The 17344-nt window shown below is 39.2% G+C and overlaps 1 protein-coding gene across 15 annotated transcripts in view; it reads right to left on the bottom strand.

Moving 5' to 3' along the window:
• The window catches only part of SON (SON DNA and RNA binding protein), a 519974-nt gene that overhangs the window by 138988 nt on the left and 363642 nt on the right, over window positions 1–17344 (bottom strand). For 3 of the 15 annotated variants that reach the window (XM_069202485.1, XM_069202482.1, XM_069202484.1), the window contains one exon: window positions 6204–7627. The exons of the other annotated variants lie outside the window; for them this stretch is intronic. In XM_069202485.1, coding sequence (XP_069058586.1) covers window positions 7604–7627 — 24 coding nt within the window. In that variant the 3' untranslated portion in view covers window positions 6204–7603. Of the gene's footprint in view, window positions 1–6203; window positions 7628–17344 lie in introns of those variants that run through there. 15 annotated transcript variants of the gene reach the window in all.

Below are 17344 nucleotides of genomic sequence, written 5' to 3'. Positions count from 1 at the left end.
ATGACAGCCCTCCAGAAAGTCGAGCCCTCCTATTACATTTCTTCATGTAGGCCCTGGGGCTAGATATTCTCCCTTCTAGAAGGTTTCTCAACATCTCTATGTTAATGCAGTAACAAGTTATAGGTCTCCAGTTCTGTATTTATTTATTCATTCATACCTTTAAGGATCTTCATTCAGTTAATAACCACTGCAGCATGTGGAATCCCCACTTCCAAAAAGGGTGGGGGAGGTCCAATTTAACTCTGAATGTCAGCAATTATTTATTTAGGGTTTTATTATAGCACAAACATGACTAAGTTGCTGGAGCACTACAACTTTGCATAGACTTATCCAAAGCAGAGAGTAGGACACATTCTGAAACCACTGGTGGACAGATGCAAAAGTAAAATTAGAAAGGGGGAGAGAGGAACTAAATGTAAATATTTCAGTCAACAACTGGAAAGTATTCTCAGTAGGAAAACTATAGAAAATATGTTTGTCTCTTTACTTCAGAAAAGAACTATGCTAGGTGGATATCCACTGAAGCAGACAACTGAAGAACGATTACGCCTGGGTGTAACCCTAATATAAAGACTTATGGATCATGGTTCAGAAATGTTTGAAAAAGAGCCTTTTCATTTCACTTTTGTAGGATGGATTAGCTATGATGGCCGGTGGAATGGAGTTCCAAAGTTCTGGTGCACAACCTAAGAAGGATCGATAGACGAACCTCCCTATTCTACAGGTTGACATTTCAAGTACAAGAGCATGAGCTGCATAGTTTCCACTGTGAACATGAGATAACTACTTTTATGGACTGGCAGTGTGGAGACCGAGTAGAGTTTTGTGTACGATTCATTCCAGTCTGAACGCGCTTCATGTTTCAGTTAAATGCTAGTGCAGGACAATCAGGATTGCTGTGGTGTATTCAAAATTCTCAGTTCCACAGACCAATTTGGATGCAGCAAGAAAAGCTACTTTCATTGGTGTAAAGTGTTCTTGGTATACCAATCATCAGTGAGTTACCATAGTCTAATCTGGATAGGACTAGTCACTGGACCACCTATGTTAAACCTTTACTGGGTAGGAAAGGTTTGAGAACTTGTGAAAGATTAATCTGGAACTGCACTCCTTTAGTCAAGGTGTTTAAGTTTGATTGTCCAGTATGAAGATGAATTAGTGCATGGACATGGTAGTCGAGAGCTAATTTTATTTTAAAAGCCCCAGGAGCCCCCTATATATGTCTGCTAGAGTCTTATCCATATTGCCTTTTGTAAAGGAATGAGGATCTGTGTCATTGTGTTGTCTTCTACCACAACAGAATCAGGATCATTACGCTTATTTAAAGAAATGAGATTATAGTATTACTGAAAATGCACTAATCGTACGTAATATGCAAAAGTCCTAAGCAGGTGTAACACTAGTCAAAGGTTGGTGTTAACTCATCTGCTGAAACTCTAGGATGGTTTACTTAATACCTGGGGTGGAAGGTATCACCCCAGACTGCCAAAGCAAGGTCATTTGAAATGCAGAACATATAGTAGCATAAAAGACAACAATCTAGTGATGAAAGGGATCATTTATATCACACAACTAAAAGAAAATGAAATTTAGGTTATTACCAAACATCCAGACAGTGGTAAATACCACACTGCTTACTGATGATAATTTTTTCTTTGCTTCGAATAAAATTATGAGTAGTGCTTCAGAGCAGCAAATTGGAGGTACTTGATGTGGAATAAATATTATGAGGCCGATTCACCAAGCCCCAGTTTTGTGTAGTTAATTTATCAAATTCGGCAGACCGCCCCTTCATGCAACATTAAGTCCAAGCTGTTTGAAAGTTGCCTGGAGATATTTTATGATATGTGAAAACCAAGAGTGCTTGTAGAAATCTACAACTGACCTAGGAGTACTCTAAAGAGAAAAACTCGGAGATTTTCCACATAACTGGCAAAGACCATTTTCACCATGAAGAAGTCCTTTCTTCTACACCCACCGCTATAGAATATGGCATGGGTTTCACTGCTTTGCCATCCTGGAAAGTCACTTACACCTATCTTTCACTAGAGTAGTTTAGTGGTGCATTTCCAGAAAAAACTACCTTTATTTGAAAAAACTCACAAAAAACAACTTTGGCGTGTTGTGCCTTTCAGGATTATGATTTATTGTGCTTAAATAAGTTATGTCTATTTGGTTATATTTAAATCTTGTATACATTTAGTAAACTGCAATTGGCATGTTTCTCGGAACATCCAGCGCCGTTCCTGCTTCAGCCTTTACAAACCAACATTCTTAAATGCTACTAGGATACTAAATTCCACCAATGTAGATTATTTCTCCGAATTAGAATATCTGTTTTACTCTTGAAAAATGACTGGCTCCTAAACTCCGCGAGAGTTAGTCAGACCCAATTAAGCCTTTAATACCACTGGGAATAATCAAATTATTATGTACACACATTATCAAGCCTAAAATTAAAACAAAATATACATGGATAACGTTTCGACGCAATGAAATGTCCTATACTAATTTAAAATGTAGTTTCTTCTGGTAAATTATTAATATTAAACTTGCATTCTGAAGATCCCAGTATTCAGTGTATGTTATTGCAAACGACTGGTTTGAGTTGTGCTGCATATTTCTCAATATGTTACAGAGTGCTACTATATAACACACACACACACACACACACAGTAACACACGTATACGTAAATGCAGAAAGAAAACTAGTATAGCGATGCAGTAACAAGTGGGAAACCCAAAAAAAAATATCTTTAAAGCTTTTATTTAAAACTGTTACACTACCATTAACCTCTGCATATAGTAAAGGGTCCATGAAATGAAATTTAAAAAAAAACTGCAAATACTTATCATTGGCTTTGACTTAGGAGCCTTCACCTTGACAATTCTGCAGTATGTGACCAGTTTCAACAAATACAAATATCTCCCTTTGCACTGTACAAAGTTCAGAACAGCACCTTGTGTTGCACCAAGTGAAATCTAAGAATACCACATAACACTTCTGTACTATTCTTCTCTTTCTCCACTTGTTGACGGTAGATTTGACAATTCGAATGCACAATACTTGTACTGGATGAAAGCAAAAGTTTTAGTATAAGAGTAATCAGAACTAGTGCAATTTCATGGTAATTATTTAAGAGTTTTTCATTAGTTGGAAAACTCAAAATAACCGCCACAAGTTTCTCACTGACTTTAGGTCCTGATAGACTTTAGACGTGATATGATGTTAACTGACTTTACTGATATTTTATAAACAAGCATTGGCAAAGACAACAGGTCTCTCCTATGTGAGAGCTATTGGCTTTGCCAATATCTTTTAGCCATGTTGTACACCTGCATCGCTGTGAAGCATCACTAACAGTAAAGTTAGAAAAAAGGGCAACAGCGCAGGCAGGGCTGGCATCGTCTTAGCACTTTTTCTTTTGGTGGGTTGGGGTAGGTAAGACGGACAGCGGGAATGAGGGTGAGGGACGAAGCGGACAAGACCAACAACTTCAGAGAGGGTGGGAACGAGAGAGTAATAAAGTGATACAACAAGGTGCTCCTCAGTGTTTTTTTAGGTTATGGAAGGTAGGTGGGGAAGGAAAAAACGCGAGGGATGAAGCCGCAGTACAGCGGGTACAGTGAGGCAGGTTGACAAAGGAATGAAAGCAACAGGAGCACAAGCGAGGGGAAAGAGTAACAGGAGTGGAGGGGAAGAAGCAAATAAAGAAAGGGGTATTTGAATTACGGCACAATCAGTAGACTGACAGGAGAAAGACACTAGTCAAGCTAAAATCAATCAGTAGTTGGTCCATGCTGCCCACCAAAGAGGAGAAATTGACGTTGGGATGTGCTGGTCAATTAGGAGGCAGGAAAGAAGAGTGACCAGGAAGCCAACAAATGGTAGGCAATGAGCAGGCTCCAAGCCCCTTATAGTAAACAATAGCCCTCGCAGAGACCCTATGCGTTTTTTGCAGACGAGACCTAAAAATATATTGCCATATCAACAAAAGAAACTCGAGTTTTTGTCTACTATAATATACATAACTGAAACAATTTGAATATTCAAGTTTAACTCATGACTAAAACTTTTGAAACTCTGGCGAGGACTTGAGATTTTAACAGCTACAAAAATGACTTTAAACTGGAAGTAGAAATATAAGGGTGAAGACTATATTCAGTCCACCCCAGCAAACCGAGCAGATAATACTTAATTCAGTCCATCCCTGAAAAGGAAACATACCTGAACAAACCACGAAGTTAATGGCAGCAAGCGGTTATACAAAACAAGCTTTTTAAAATATAGTACTTCCTGCCACACAGCTGTTAAAAAATAAATCTGAGTTGAGGTGAGTATAGCACATTAACTTAATCCTGAAGTTTGCTATTATTATATCTAAAGATGACTCACCGCAACTGATCTACTATCATTCGACACCTTTTGGTCGAAGGTGTAAGGCGTGTGTCTAGAAGTTCTTCTGTGTATACTTATCTTATATCAAACACCAGCAGTGCTTCACACTACTGCTGAAGTGCTGTTAAAGTGAAGGTGTTGAATCTAACTTAAAATAATACTGCAACAACATGCTTTCAAGACCTTTAAAGCAAATGGCCACTAAATGTTATTAACTCAACATGCACATGTGCTCAACAGCCACACCATGCAGCTTTAAAGACAACAAAGTATAATTGGGGTAATTTCGTCCACTTCAGGTCCTCATACGAAGAACATTTCAGATACCTCCTTTCAGTCTAATAGCCTTTCTCAGATTAAGGAGAAAAAGGTGAATGGCAGGCTTTGAAACCTCTTTATAATTCAAAATGTTCCTAGTTATTGGTTGAATAATCAGTTGTATGGTCTACAACATCTATTTTGATACATTAATGTACACATTGGTGCCATTTAGTTTATTTTGAATAACTCAATTTAGGTTTAACTAATACTAGCATTTGAATATTGTCACTTTGCTTCACCTGAATGATACATGCCATAGTTTTACACCAACAGAATATTCCAATTACACAGCAAATACCTATGGATATAGGATGTTCTGGACACGGAGCAATGTCTCATTACAATATTGTTTTAGGCGTTATGCCTTTGTGTAATTCCTGTGAGAAAAATCCAACCGGTTTATGTACACAGTTAAGAGCAGCCATATTCACAACTAATGTATCTAAGTAACCTGAAAATATATATTTTCTTATACTCTTACAGATGGTTATCATACTGGATTAGACGTGCTCTACTAAGGAATTTCTTGTGTGAAAAACACTAACATTGGTATGTGGCTGATACGTTGATATGAAGATGTTTCACTAATATATCAGGCAGGCATGAGAGTGAGTAGTTAATTTCTCTAACAAATCAGTTTAGGGATTTAAAAAATGCAGCAGTAACTTCCTTCAAAATAGGAGTCAGTTTATCTTTGAAACAAAAACTCAAGTTAAAGGAATTAAGAGCTGATGTTTCAAAACTCCATATGAATCTGCCTATATTCTAACCACGTCACTCATATTACAAAGACAGCTCATACGTCAAGGGCAAGTGGTGAGGCTAATAATAAAGGCTCAGGTAGGGAGGTAAGAGTGACAGTGCAAAAGAACATAAAGAAAATCAACTTTCAATTATGCAGCAGCGTCTGTAACTTCACACCTAGTTCAGAAAATGTAAGTAGTCTTTCATAGACTAGGTGGCGTAAACCTTAAAACAGGTTCTTTAATCACAAACCCAAGCCCTACAAAACAATACTTTAACTTGTATTAAGGATGAAGTTCCAAGGTATTCAAAGGTATTTCTAAGTGATTAGATGAAATCAGACTGTTGTTTTGCATTCTGAAATTATTAGTAATGCTTACACCATCTCTTAGTATCAATGCTGCATACTGATTTGTAAAGTATTAGGAGATTTTGGGTACATAAAGTATGGTACATTAAAGAAATTCATGGATTAATGGAACATACTCACATAGGAGTTATATGCACCAACAGGTTTATCATTCCATGATAATGGGAGAATAATTTACTTTGCAGAGCCCCAAACAATTAATAATTCACTGTAACTATATTTGAAAGCATATCTTAAGTGAAATATATTTTGTTTTAAATCAATAAGGAACTCGTATACATCTCTCCATTCTGGTCCCTTTAAGTTACACTGCAATTTTATTGAAACTTGTGACGCTTTCAACAAAACAGTTTAAACAGAAACAAAGGATCTGGTGAGTGGCTTTTAATTAAAAACAAATAAAACTGAATACAATCTCTTAGGTGTGCTAATTAAAACTGCAAAACACAGTTTAAGTGAATGGTAAGTTGCTCCTAAAACAAAAGATTTACTAATGATTTCCTTTTATGAACCTCGGGCAACAACATCCTTTTCACAATGTTGTGGTTTAAGGATCTCCAAAATTTATTAACTAAATATTCTTTCTTACATTGCTAATCATCAGCTTTAACACTGAACATTATTTGTAATGCAGTAAGCTTTAGACACCCCCCACATTTGTTCTATCAAATAAAGTGTGGCTATGGAGCCACTGGGGGTGGCTTCTAAAAAATATTTCAAATGATGAATAGTACGCCACAACCAAAACATTATAATATCTGGAACATAGGACGTGATTTTCCACAACAGCAAACATTTATTTCAATAATGGTAAGCAAAGACAAGTAAAAAAAAAACTTTAAAAAAAAGTAAATATTCAGGACTTAAATTATTTGGTGGTGATGCTGCTTCTTTAAACATTCTGTACAATAGTAACTGAGGATTGATGAATGTTGCAACTTCCACAGACTTGAGGCGCTGAGGAGAAACTGCCAGTTGGGTCCCTGGAGACGCCGATATAAAATCAATATCATCACTGAATAGGATTTTGGAAGTTACAAAGACATACTCTGAAATCCATTGCTTACTTCTTGAATCCAGCCAGTTGTGAACAGTAACCGAATCAAAAGCTGAAAAGTGGTGGAACTTCAATAGGAAAGCTGCTTCATCTGCATAAATAATGCAGAAAGGTCATAGAAAAAATACAGAAACAATTTACTTTCTATTGTTATTGCATAAGTATCTCTTTTATTATCAATCAAGACTAGCTCTGTTTAAAAAATGGTTTAGTTCCATCAGAAATTGAATTGGGGAATTTAAGCCAAAATGTGACCATAACTGAAAATTCCTCTGTGCACTGAACAGTCAGAAGCAGCAATCAGAGGTAATGCTTCAAGTCCTAGATTCATAAACTTGTGAGGATAAAAAGTGCTAGACAAGAGTAACCTGTACTATGCAAAAAATTAATCTTCCACAACATTAATTTTGATTTAAATAGTTTTTCTCCTTGGGAATCTGGCAACTGGTATGAGGCGGTGTAGTCAGCTGAGATTCACCCTCTGTTCTGCTGAACTCCATATTGGATATCTGGATAATTCTAAAGCATCATGGAGATGTCAAGGAGATTTCTTGGCCTTATTTCTGTGGTTGTAATAAATCCGTTCTTAGTATTCTTTAATACCTGGCACGTAACCAACCAATCTGGCAGCATGTGGTCCTTGTTAGGCCATTAAGGAATGGATTTCAGCCACTGAGAACGCCGCTGTTTGGCAACAGGTTTATAATTACGATTAATCCACTTTCCTCATACAAATCTAGAAATGCAAAACAAAAATATGTATATTGCAGAATTTGTATAAAAGCATATGTTTCACAGTAATTCAATCTACAATAATATGGATTTGGGGGTAGTCAGGAAAAAGAAGTCACAATTAATGAAGGTTTATAAAATCTACTTTACATCCCACAATAGGAATCTCCTGAATCCAGAAATGGGAGGATTACACTCTGATCCATCAATAGTGCACCTTTCAATGAAGACCTAATGTATCCCAAATCATACTAGCCATAACTGCCAATAATATTAAGTTACATGAGCAGTTCTGATGTGGACTATTTTTAAGGTGGGTAACACCCTGCTGAAACAAAACTGACCACGGACAATGAACATAACACCAATTTAGTAAATGTCTGAACATCTACACATTTATGTTGCCTGCTCACTCTAATAGTTAAAATAAACTTTTCTAGGTTTTTAATTGATAATTTTTTTAGAATTCTGTTATCAAGTAATAACTGAAAATGGGCATAGATAGGAACATGCAGTCAAAGGAAGAAAAAGTAACACTGAAAACCATGCAGAATTGCAGATTTTAGAGCAGACCACAAAATTCTAAGGCAGGAACATTCACAAAGGATTATTCTGGCATCTAATTCAAAGTTATGTTTTTAGAATTTTGCTTCCTATTCTGTAAAAGTCATTTAAAAATCAGACTTGTGGTGGTTTCCTATTCATAATCGCTACTTAAGTATCGAAATAAAGCACAATGTGAAAACAGATAATATATATGCTAGTTTAGGGATGATTACATTTTGCTAACCTTACATAAGTGTGACACAACGACACAACTCTGGTTATACAGGTGAAGTATGTGGTTATCAGATGTCCAGTAAACTAGGACTTCTACAAAAAACATCTCAGACTAGAGTACACATTCGTTTTTTTTAATGGAGTTCTGGCTATTTGTTTCCAGAAACCCTTTGCGTGCGCGGCTGAAGAATGTCATGGATTTTCTTCATTTGTCAGAAGACTACAGAAAATAGCTAGTTGTTTACCATCACCTTTAAACATGGCGTACAAGTCAGCCACATTATAATGTATTCTAAACAGGAGATGGCCAGCAGGTAGACAGCAGCTAATGTCCACTTTCTAATTGTTAATAAAATGTAGGCTTGCTCTGCGAAAGTGGGAATATCCTCAATCTAAAAAGTTATGGGAAGGATTTCTCACCATACACGAAATTGGTAATGAGTTTCACATGGCAACTCATTACACAATTTTTCACAGCTCTTCAAAACATCCAGCCAATGATACAATTTGTCCTCCTCCAGCTACTGTCAAACAGGCTCACTTGGTTTAAGGTATACTTCAAGAAAGGGACAGCTATTTCAATGTTTCCTGGAAAACACCTCACCCCTTCATCTTTCTATCAAGTCTTCGATTAAAAAAAAAATACGATGTCTGCCTTTGATACCAAAGTAGTCTTCTTAATAGGAGAGTTTTGTGCTTAAGATAAGAGTATGGCGTGTGAGTGTTGACTACAACTTTAATTCAAGTACAGACACGGTTCCAAATGCTTATGGCATCTGAACTGTATCTTGATGTATTCATTCTACCAATGTAGAAGGACAAATACGAAAGGGACTTGTAACTTTACTTCCTCATCTCATTTTCCCGATAATGCAATTTCTCTTTTTTTCCATATACATCTATTACAGCTGAGTCTCACCACCTCTAATACCATTTGCACACTATCCTTCTGTTCTTTTTACAACACTGAGAAAAATATTGTTTACGGTCACATATCCTACATGTCACATACCATCTATGCCACACTGTCAAATTAAGTTAGATGAGACAATAAAAAAAAGTTTGTGTCTCGCCCAGCTTTTACTTAGTTATTGTGTGCAGTGTCTAGAATAACATGTTTTCTTTTCTCTCAACAGTTAAACTCTACTCCCTGTTTTTCTTTTCATCCTTGCCCAACTCTTTTATAGATCTCATGTGTCTGAATCTTTCAGCTAAGTCCAACACTTGACCCAATTTGGGGTCACTGTTTGGCCATAGCTCCTTCAACAAAACACAGTGAGTAAATATGAAATCAATTTATTTATCCTCAAATGTGCACTTTTATTTAATTTTCAAAGCTTTATAAAATAACTTCCACAGATATACCTAAATTTTGTTTCTACATTAAACAATGCGAACACTCTGATATAATACTTAATTTATGCACACAATGCATCACATCTAAGTGTTTTCAAAACCTAATTACCACTAGAAACTTCCCAATTCCTGCAGATACCATGCTTGCAATTTCTTTGCTTTTGCACACTACATTAATACTTTCTCTGACTGAGGCCTCACACGCCTAACATCCTGTATAAATTATTTTTCCACCAGAAATGCCATTTCAATATGGAAGCTTCTGGATTTATGAGAAAAAATACTGCCACAGGCACATATGTATAGCTTCCTCTTTAAATCTCTAGTATCCTACATCATTCACACACGCACACACACCCTGTGCACAATTACAACCCAAGGGTTACTGAGCATATTAACTAAGCATCCAGTATGCAACTACATGATTAAGTCTTTGAAACAGCTCCTCACTATTAATTACTGGCGTATAATCTCTTGCTAGATGGCAAATCAGTCTATGGCACTTCACTGGTGTGCAAATATGCAACAACACATATATATGCGTGTGTGAACTACTAGCGATAGATAGCCAGTAGGTAGTTATAGTTGGGAACAACTTTTCCCATAGGCAAAGTGTTTTTTGTTTTGGTAATAACTTTGGTGCGGCTTGACGAAGCTTCATTAAATTTTCAAAAACTAGTGCCCAAGTTATTTTAGCTGCTGTCTGGAAAGTTGATTCGTAAAGCGGTGAGACTGAGAAAAAAAGGGGGTCCCAAAACACTTTTCCCCAGTGCAGTGACTATGTGGAATTTGCAATTTTTAGACACGGCTACAGCCCGAACCACTGAATGGAATTACATCACATTTTGGCAGAAAGCTAGATCTTGGTATAGAAGGAGTGCCTTTTGTAACTTGGTGTAAATGTGTTCAGTAGTTTCAGTTATTAAAGGTAAAAAAATATATAGATATCTAGGAACGAGGATCCTCCGTGGGTCATCCTGCAGGCGATCCCGGTAATCCCAGCAAAAAGCAGGGCCCTGATTAGCTGGCCGTGACGTGACAGGAAAGTTGCAGCCTCCATTTTTGTTTCTTGCTTGGTTCGGAGGAGTAAAAAACTGTGCAAACACGTAAGGGGTCAGAATTGAGGTATCCTGACCCCATAGGACACATGGAGGAATCACATTGGGCAAGAAATCCCCCCCCCCCATTTAATTTGGGCCTAAGCGATGATCCGTGAATTCCCCCGTGCTCAGTGTGAGCTCCAAATGTAACTTTGCGATGGAGTCACAGATCCTATGCACAATTTAAAAAAGAAAAACAATCACTCACCAAAACCCTTGCTGTGTACGTACGAAGGCTGTGAGCAGCATGCAGTTGGGTGCAAGTGGAGGGGGTTGGCTGCCGGGCCTAGCTGCAGGCCAGGTCCTGTAGCCAAACCTCACTACGCATGGCCAAAGGTGGTGGTTGTATTACCATATGGCAACAGCCACTGGATTAAAAAAAAAAGTGTATACATATATATATTTATATTTACCAAACCAACTGTCATGTTTAACCCACAAAAAACCATAGAAATTCAGCAATGATAGTTATACTTTTGTTAGGAAACTATAACTCGTGCTCTTACGTAACTTTAGGCCAGGAGTTATAGTTTCTTAAAGTAAGCACAACTGTAACTGCTGAATTTCTATGTTTTTTTGTGGGTTAAACATGACAGTTGGTTTGGTAAATATAAATATATATATGTATACACTTTTTTTTTTAATCCAGTGGCTGTTGCCACTGGATAGTTATAGTTAGGACTGTTTCTATAGGAAAAGTATTTTTTGGTTTGCTTATAACTTTGGCGCTGTTTGACGAATACTCCTGATTTTTTTTTTTTTAAAGTCTCAGTTGTGAGAAAAGGCCTATTTTGACATGGTTAGCTCCCACTTTTTGCTTGATGTATGATGTAGCCTAGAAATTGTAGTGCCCAGGGCCCCTGCTAACCAGGTTCCCTGGGCCAGAGCTCTTTCCCTAAAACTGTTGTGATGCATTGCCACAATTGGATACATCTTTAGCTATCAATATAAGTCCCTAATAAAAGGTACTTAGGTACCCTGGGCATGGGGTACTAAGGGTAGGCCGCAGAGGGCAGTAGCACTGATTGTGCCACCCTATAGGGCCATGCATCCAGATGCACCCAGCACTGCCATTGCAGGCTGGGTGTCCTGGTGCAAACCTAAATCACAAGCTTGACATGGCATACTGACTGTGTGCCCTGTCCAACATACACTGCATACACTATGGGTAAGACACCCCTCTAGCAGGCTTTCCAGCCCTAAGGCAGGGCGCACCATATTATATTTGAGGACACAGATAGATGCATGAGCAATTCACCCCCACTGTGTCCTTGCTAAACCTGGGACAAAGTGAGTGAATAGAGTAGCCACCATTTTAATACATGTGCTGGACAATGGTCAACACAAGTTTCCCAGCTACATGACGGCCACTCTGAACCATGGGTTGTTTGGTATCAAACAACTGAGAATGATAAATTCATACTGGTATCAGTATTGGATTTATAACTAAATGTACCCAGTTGTCACCAAGAGGTGCCCCCTGCAAAAGTGAACTACCTTGGAATGGTTGCTGACTGGTCCTATCCAACCTGCCACTTCCAGACACCCAATCTACAAGCATTGGGGGAGAGATCCGTCTTTGTGCACTACCCTGGCTTACCGCCTTTGAAACTCTACCCCCGGGCATACTGCTAGCAGTAGATGGTAAACCATTTTGCAGACCCCCAATTTTGGCGGGAGCAAAGGTAGGAATCTACACAAAGAGTAGGAGTGGCCCCACCTGGCATGCACCACCCCATTAAAGTGTTACCTGCGAGATGGGCACTCCATTTCATTTTCCTCCATCTTGGATGGAAGGAAAATAGCCAATCAGGGATAGGGAAGTGACCCTTACCACAGGAAGTGGTCATTTTAGTGGGTATAGCCACCCAAAGGTAGGTGACCCATTGGTTACTACCAGTTTCCCCCTAAAACGCCCACTAAATACAGTATTTAGTGGGCACTCCTAGACCAGGAAATCAGATTCAACGGACAACAGAAGACTAACCACAAGAAGATCCAAGGCACGAGAACTGTGGACCTGCTGCAACAAATATAAGGTGCCAAACCCTGCCTGCTGCACCCAGAACCAGACAATCGCCACTGAGGCAGGTGGACAACTGGAAAAACTCTAAAGAACCACAGAGGACTTCAAGGCTTTCAAAATTGCCATAGTACTTCCTCCAGAGTGGAGGTACACTGTGCAACAGCAAGCAACCAGCAAGCCAGTGAGGGTCACTTCATTGACCGGTTGCTAACTCCCGAACCAGAAGTTGCGGCTGGACCCAACGATACACTGATAACCGCGAGGACAAACCCCAGAAGTGTGCCAAGTTTGGTGGCAGTGCACCCGCCAGTGGTCAAACCGTATCAATACCCTGGGTATTGGTCAGCTAACGGATACCAAGAAAAACAGCCGCCCATAGCCGAAAAAGATCCAGGAGGAAGCGCAGTGAATGGACTTCAGCAACACCCCAGACCTCCAGCCAGAGTGCCCCTGTTATCCTGCAAATGACCCTTGAACCAACTTACCTCCTTCTCCAGAAGGCATCCTTGCGCATAGCTTCTGGCTCATCGATTTGCTCTGCACCCGGCCACCCTGTGCCCTGCAACAAAGAACCTGCTGTGCCCCAAGGGTCCCCCTACCCTTTGTGACCTTGACACTCCAAGTGGACACCAAAGAATCACCTTTGAACTTCCCTGTGCTGTGCTTTTCCCCCGTAGCGGCCCTGCACCAGCTCCAAAGACCTTTCATCACTACTCCCGCTGGAACCGTGAGTCGCCCGAACTTCTCCAGCTGGCACAGTGTGCCCACCGACGACCTCGACCAACCTGCAAAAGAAGAACTTGGTAAACCAACTGTACGATTTATGTGTATTTTTAAATGTGATCTTCCATTGATTCCTATGGTCCGTAATTACGCACAAAAAGACTTATTTAACTTCAAAAATTCAAATATCAAAAATTACTTAACCAATTTTGATAATCTTGGTCTTACAAATTATATAATAATCTGAAGTATGTTTATAAATCGGTCACAAGTTATTCCTTTGAGGGTGTGAGTTGCAAGATTGATACTGTGTGTACAACAAATACATTGCAATTCTCCAAGATGGGCCTAACAGCTACTTTTTAATTTACAGCATTAGGTGATCTTGTTTTTACCCATATAAATCAACGAGTGGTTGCCTGGACCCCTTGTACAGTGTGCCTAGCTTTGCACACTACATGGAGGGCCAGCCTCCTACATCAGTTTCATTAACTTCAGCTCCTTCCTGGGACCTTTTGGGGGTGTCAAGCAGGGCAGATAGAGAGTGGCCCCCAAAATATGTTCTCCCATTCTTTTTTTTTAGATGAAAACTGAACACCAATACAGCAAAAACTGCTGAATGGAATTACACCACATTTGGAAGAAAGCTAGATCTTGATCCTGATTCGTGAGAATTTGTTTAGTAGTTTTTGAAAAATTAACCCTCAAAACCTCTGCATATTTCACACCACAGAGCTGACAGACATTACAATGATATCCAATTGGCTGCCACTACATCAAAACACATCAAAGATGTGGTGGCAGTCATATTAGGACTGGAGGACACAGTCCCCTGTCCTAGGAAAAAGTAAAAAAAACAAACAAAAAAAAAAAAAACAATTGACAGGGTAACGAGACCCTGCCACCCTAGGGATGGTCTCTAGGAGGAGGGTCTGTGGCTCTAATTTAGAGAGAAAAAATAAAAAGGTGGGCTAGGGCCCAGGAGGTTGGGGAGGGGCTTTAGGGCAGCGCATAAGTATTATTTTAGGAGCCTATAAGAGGCCCCAGGGAACCCATTCTCCAGAGCTGCCAATCAAATAATGGGGAGAGGAGTGACTGCCACTCCTCCCCATGCCTCTTAGCCCCTGGGGCTTAACATTTATAATAAGAAGGGGACAGCAGCACTGCATCCCAAGACTCTATGAGGCCTAGGGGACCCTCATTTCCCAAGACTGCTATCAATTTATCAGCAGGGGGTGTCCAACCACCTCTTCCTGAGTTGATGATTAGCGACAAGGACCTCATCTCCTGGGATCCGATTTGAGCAGTGTCCTGGGGAGAGCGAGGGCATATCCTTTACAGTTTGCTCCAGTAATGGGTGGGGTAAAGATAAAGATGCTGCTCCCACCCAGGCAGAAGCAAAGGCGAATGGTACCAGCTCTCGGTAGCACCACAAAGTGTGCCGATGGGGAGCCAGCTGAGGCTCCAGGGGCCTTGTGGCTCTCCCCTCAGCTCCTAACGTGCAAGTAATTGTGGGTGGCCTCAGTGAGCACCCACTTGGAAAATGTATTTAGAAAAAGAAAAAAAAAGAGCAATGGCTGTCTCCTGCCACAGTGGTGGCCGGGGTGCTGGCCGCGGTTGCAGGGCCTTGGCTCTCCCCCATCATAAAAAAAACAAAAAAAAAAAAAAAAGGTATGAGTTCCCCGGGTACCCGAACAACAGTAGAAAAAAGGAATAATAAATGAGCGTCATGAGTCGCTCATTTATTATTCACTGCTCCAGACAAGGAGCGCCCCATAATGCCCTGCAATGGCTTTTTGTTAATATATTTGTTTCCAGGGGCACCACAAAGCATTTATTTTAAAATTGTGTGGAAGGCTGCTGGCATGCAGCGGCTACCCAGCAACTTAAAAAAAAAAAAAAAAAAAATGCACATCTCCAAGGCCACTAAATCCATGACCCCAGGAGCACTTACCATATTTTTTTTAAGACACTCTGATCTGGAAAATATGCTCTCCAGCTGGAGTGCAATGACCCCTTGTGGCCTGAAACATGTTTAAAAAGACTCAAAGACACATTGAGTTATAGGTCTACTTCTAAGAGTTATTGCATAGTTGGATGCCTTATAAATAATCTCATATATTGCATTTATTGATATATGTATAATGTTTTTTTTTTTTTTTTTTTTTTTGTGTTTAGAAATCTGAGAAGTTAATATTTCATAATATTTTTCATATATGGGCATAATTTGATGTATTGTTTCTCTATTTAACACAGTCTGTATATTGACATGTACTTCTCAATAAACATATACAAAAAAAAAAAGACATTGAGTTTTTTTTAATTTTTAATACAGCTTTATTGAAAAAAAATGATAATCTCTTATTAAACATTGCAGTGTGTAAATTCATATAATATACATTTGATTACAATTATTGCTGACTTCTTGACAAAAACAATAGGTCTGCTTTATATATATATATATATATATTAGAATGCTGTTCACTTTTTTTTTTTCCCCAACAAACTCAGTAGGTCTTCCTTACTTATTACGACAGCCTTTGTACGATTACATCACATAGGCAGTCATGCAGGTCTAGGGGGGTTGGGTGCAGGGCTTCGCTGGAGGCCAGGCCCTCCACCCAAACCCACACCACACATGGCAAGGGTGTGCGTTGCAAGTTGGCAGGCTTCCCACAAAGCAACTATAACTTGCGCCTTTGCCATGCACTTCTAATTACCTCACATATTAGATCACACGACATGTTCTATGACAACACTGATAACACTGCAACCTCTGAAAGTATGTCATTGATGACTGTGCATGGCAAATGTGTGAGTTGTAGTTACTTTAAATAACTATAACTGGTGACTTTCAGCGGTTTTGTCTGTTAACAGTATGTTTTAAGTGACATTTTCAACGAAGCTATAACATCCTCATAACCTTTGATTTTTTCAGTGAATTTCCAATGTTTTTTTTTCCAAATGTAAAGCAAGATATGACTACAAATCCTGCTAAGAATGTCACTCTAAGATTTGTTTTTTTCAGTGTGTATATCAACATACGCATATAATAACAGACAGCAGCGGACAGATTTCAAACTCAAGCTGTCTGTGAAGGTTATGAAGGTTGCTAACCCACCATATAAACACCTGCACTTACTACCTCCTGCTTCACTCTGGAGGTGCACTCATGGAAGTCCTCACAAAAGACAGAGGAGTATCGCTTCCCCGAGCACCACTAAAATGTCACAGATTAACCAATAGGCAACACATTTCCATTGCAAACAGTGATAAAAAAAATTATGATGGAATCCAGTCTGCAAACCACGTACTAATTATGATCCAAACACAACCAACCTTCTTGAAAATCAGAATGTACGCTCTTGGACAAAAATGATACGATATCCCACAAAACAGAAATATTGAACAGTCTCACCAGCAGCCTCAAACAAGGTTTAATAGCAGTGGCAATCACTGAACATCCCGAAGGTATGACAAGAAATACTGAACTTTCATCATAAGCGCTAGAATGAAGTCAGCTCCGAAATAAACTAGAAACCCAATCGTTTCTTGGTAACACAGCTTACATGATTCGAAAAGACCACCCCATATTGGCAGGCACTTCACAGCTAAAATTCCAACCTATTCTTGTAGAACAACACTAGGTGATTGATTCCAAGTTGTCATCACACTAGAATTTCCAATCCATCAACACATCACCAGAGCCACCATACTAAACCGCAACAATTTGACT

This window comes from Pleurodeles waltl, chromosome 8 (assembly GCF_031143425.1).
Source record: "Pleurodeles waltl isolate 20211129_DDA chromosome 8, aPleWal1.hap1.20221129, whole genome shotgun sequence".
Lineage (NCBI taxonomy): Eukaryota > Metazoa > Chordata > Amphibia > Caudata > Salamandridae > Pleurodeles > Pleurodeles waltl.
This window is presented reverse-complemented; position numbering and strand designations above follow the sequence as displayed.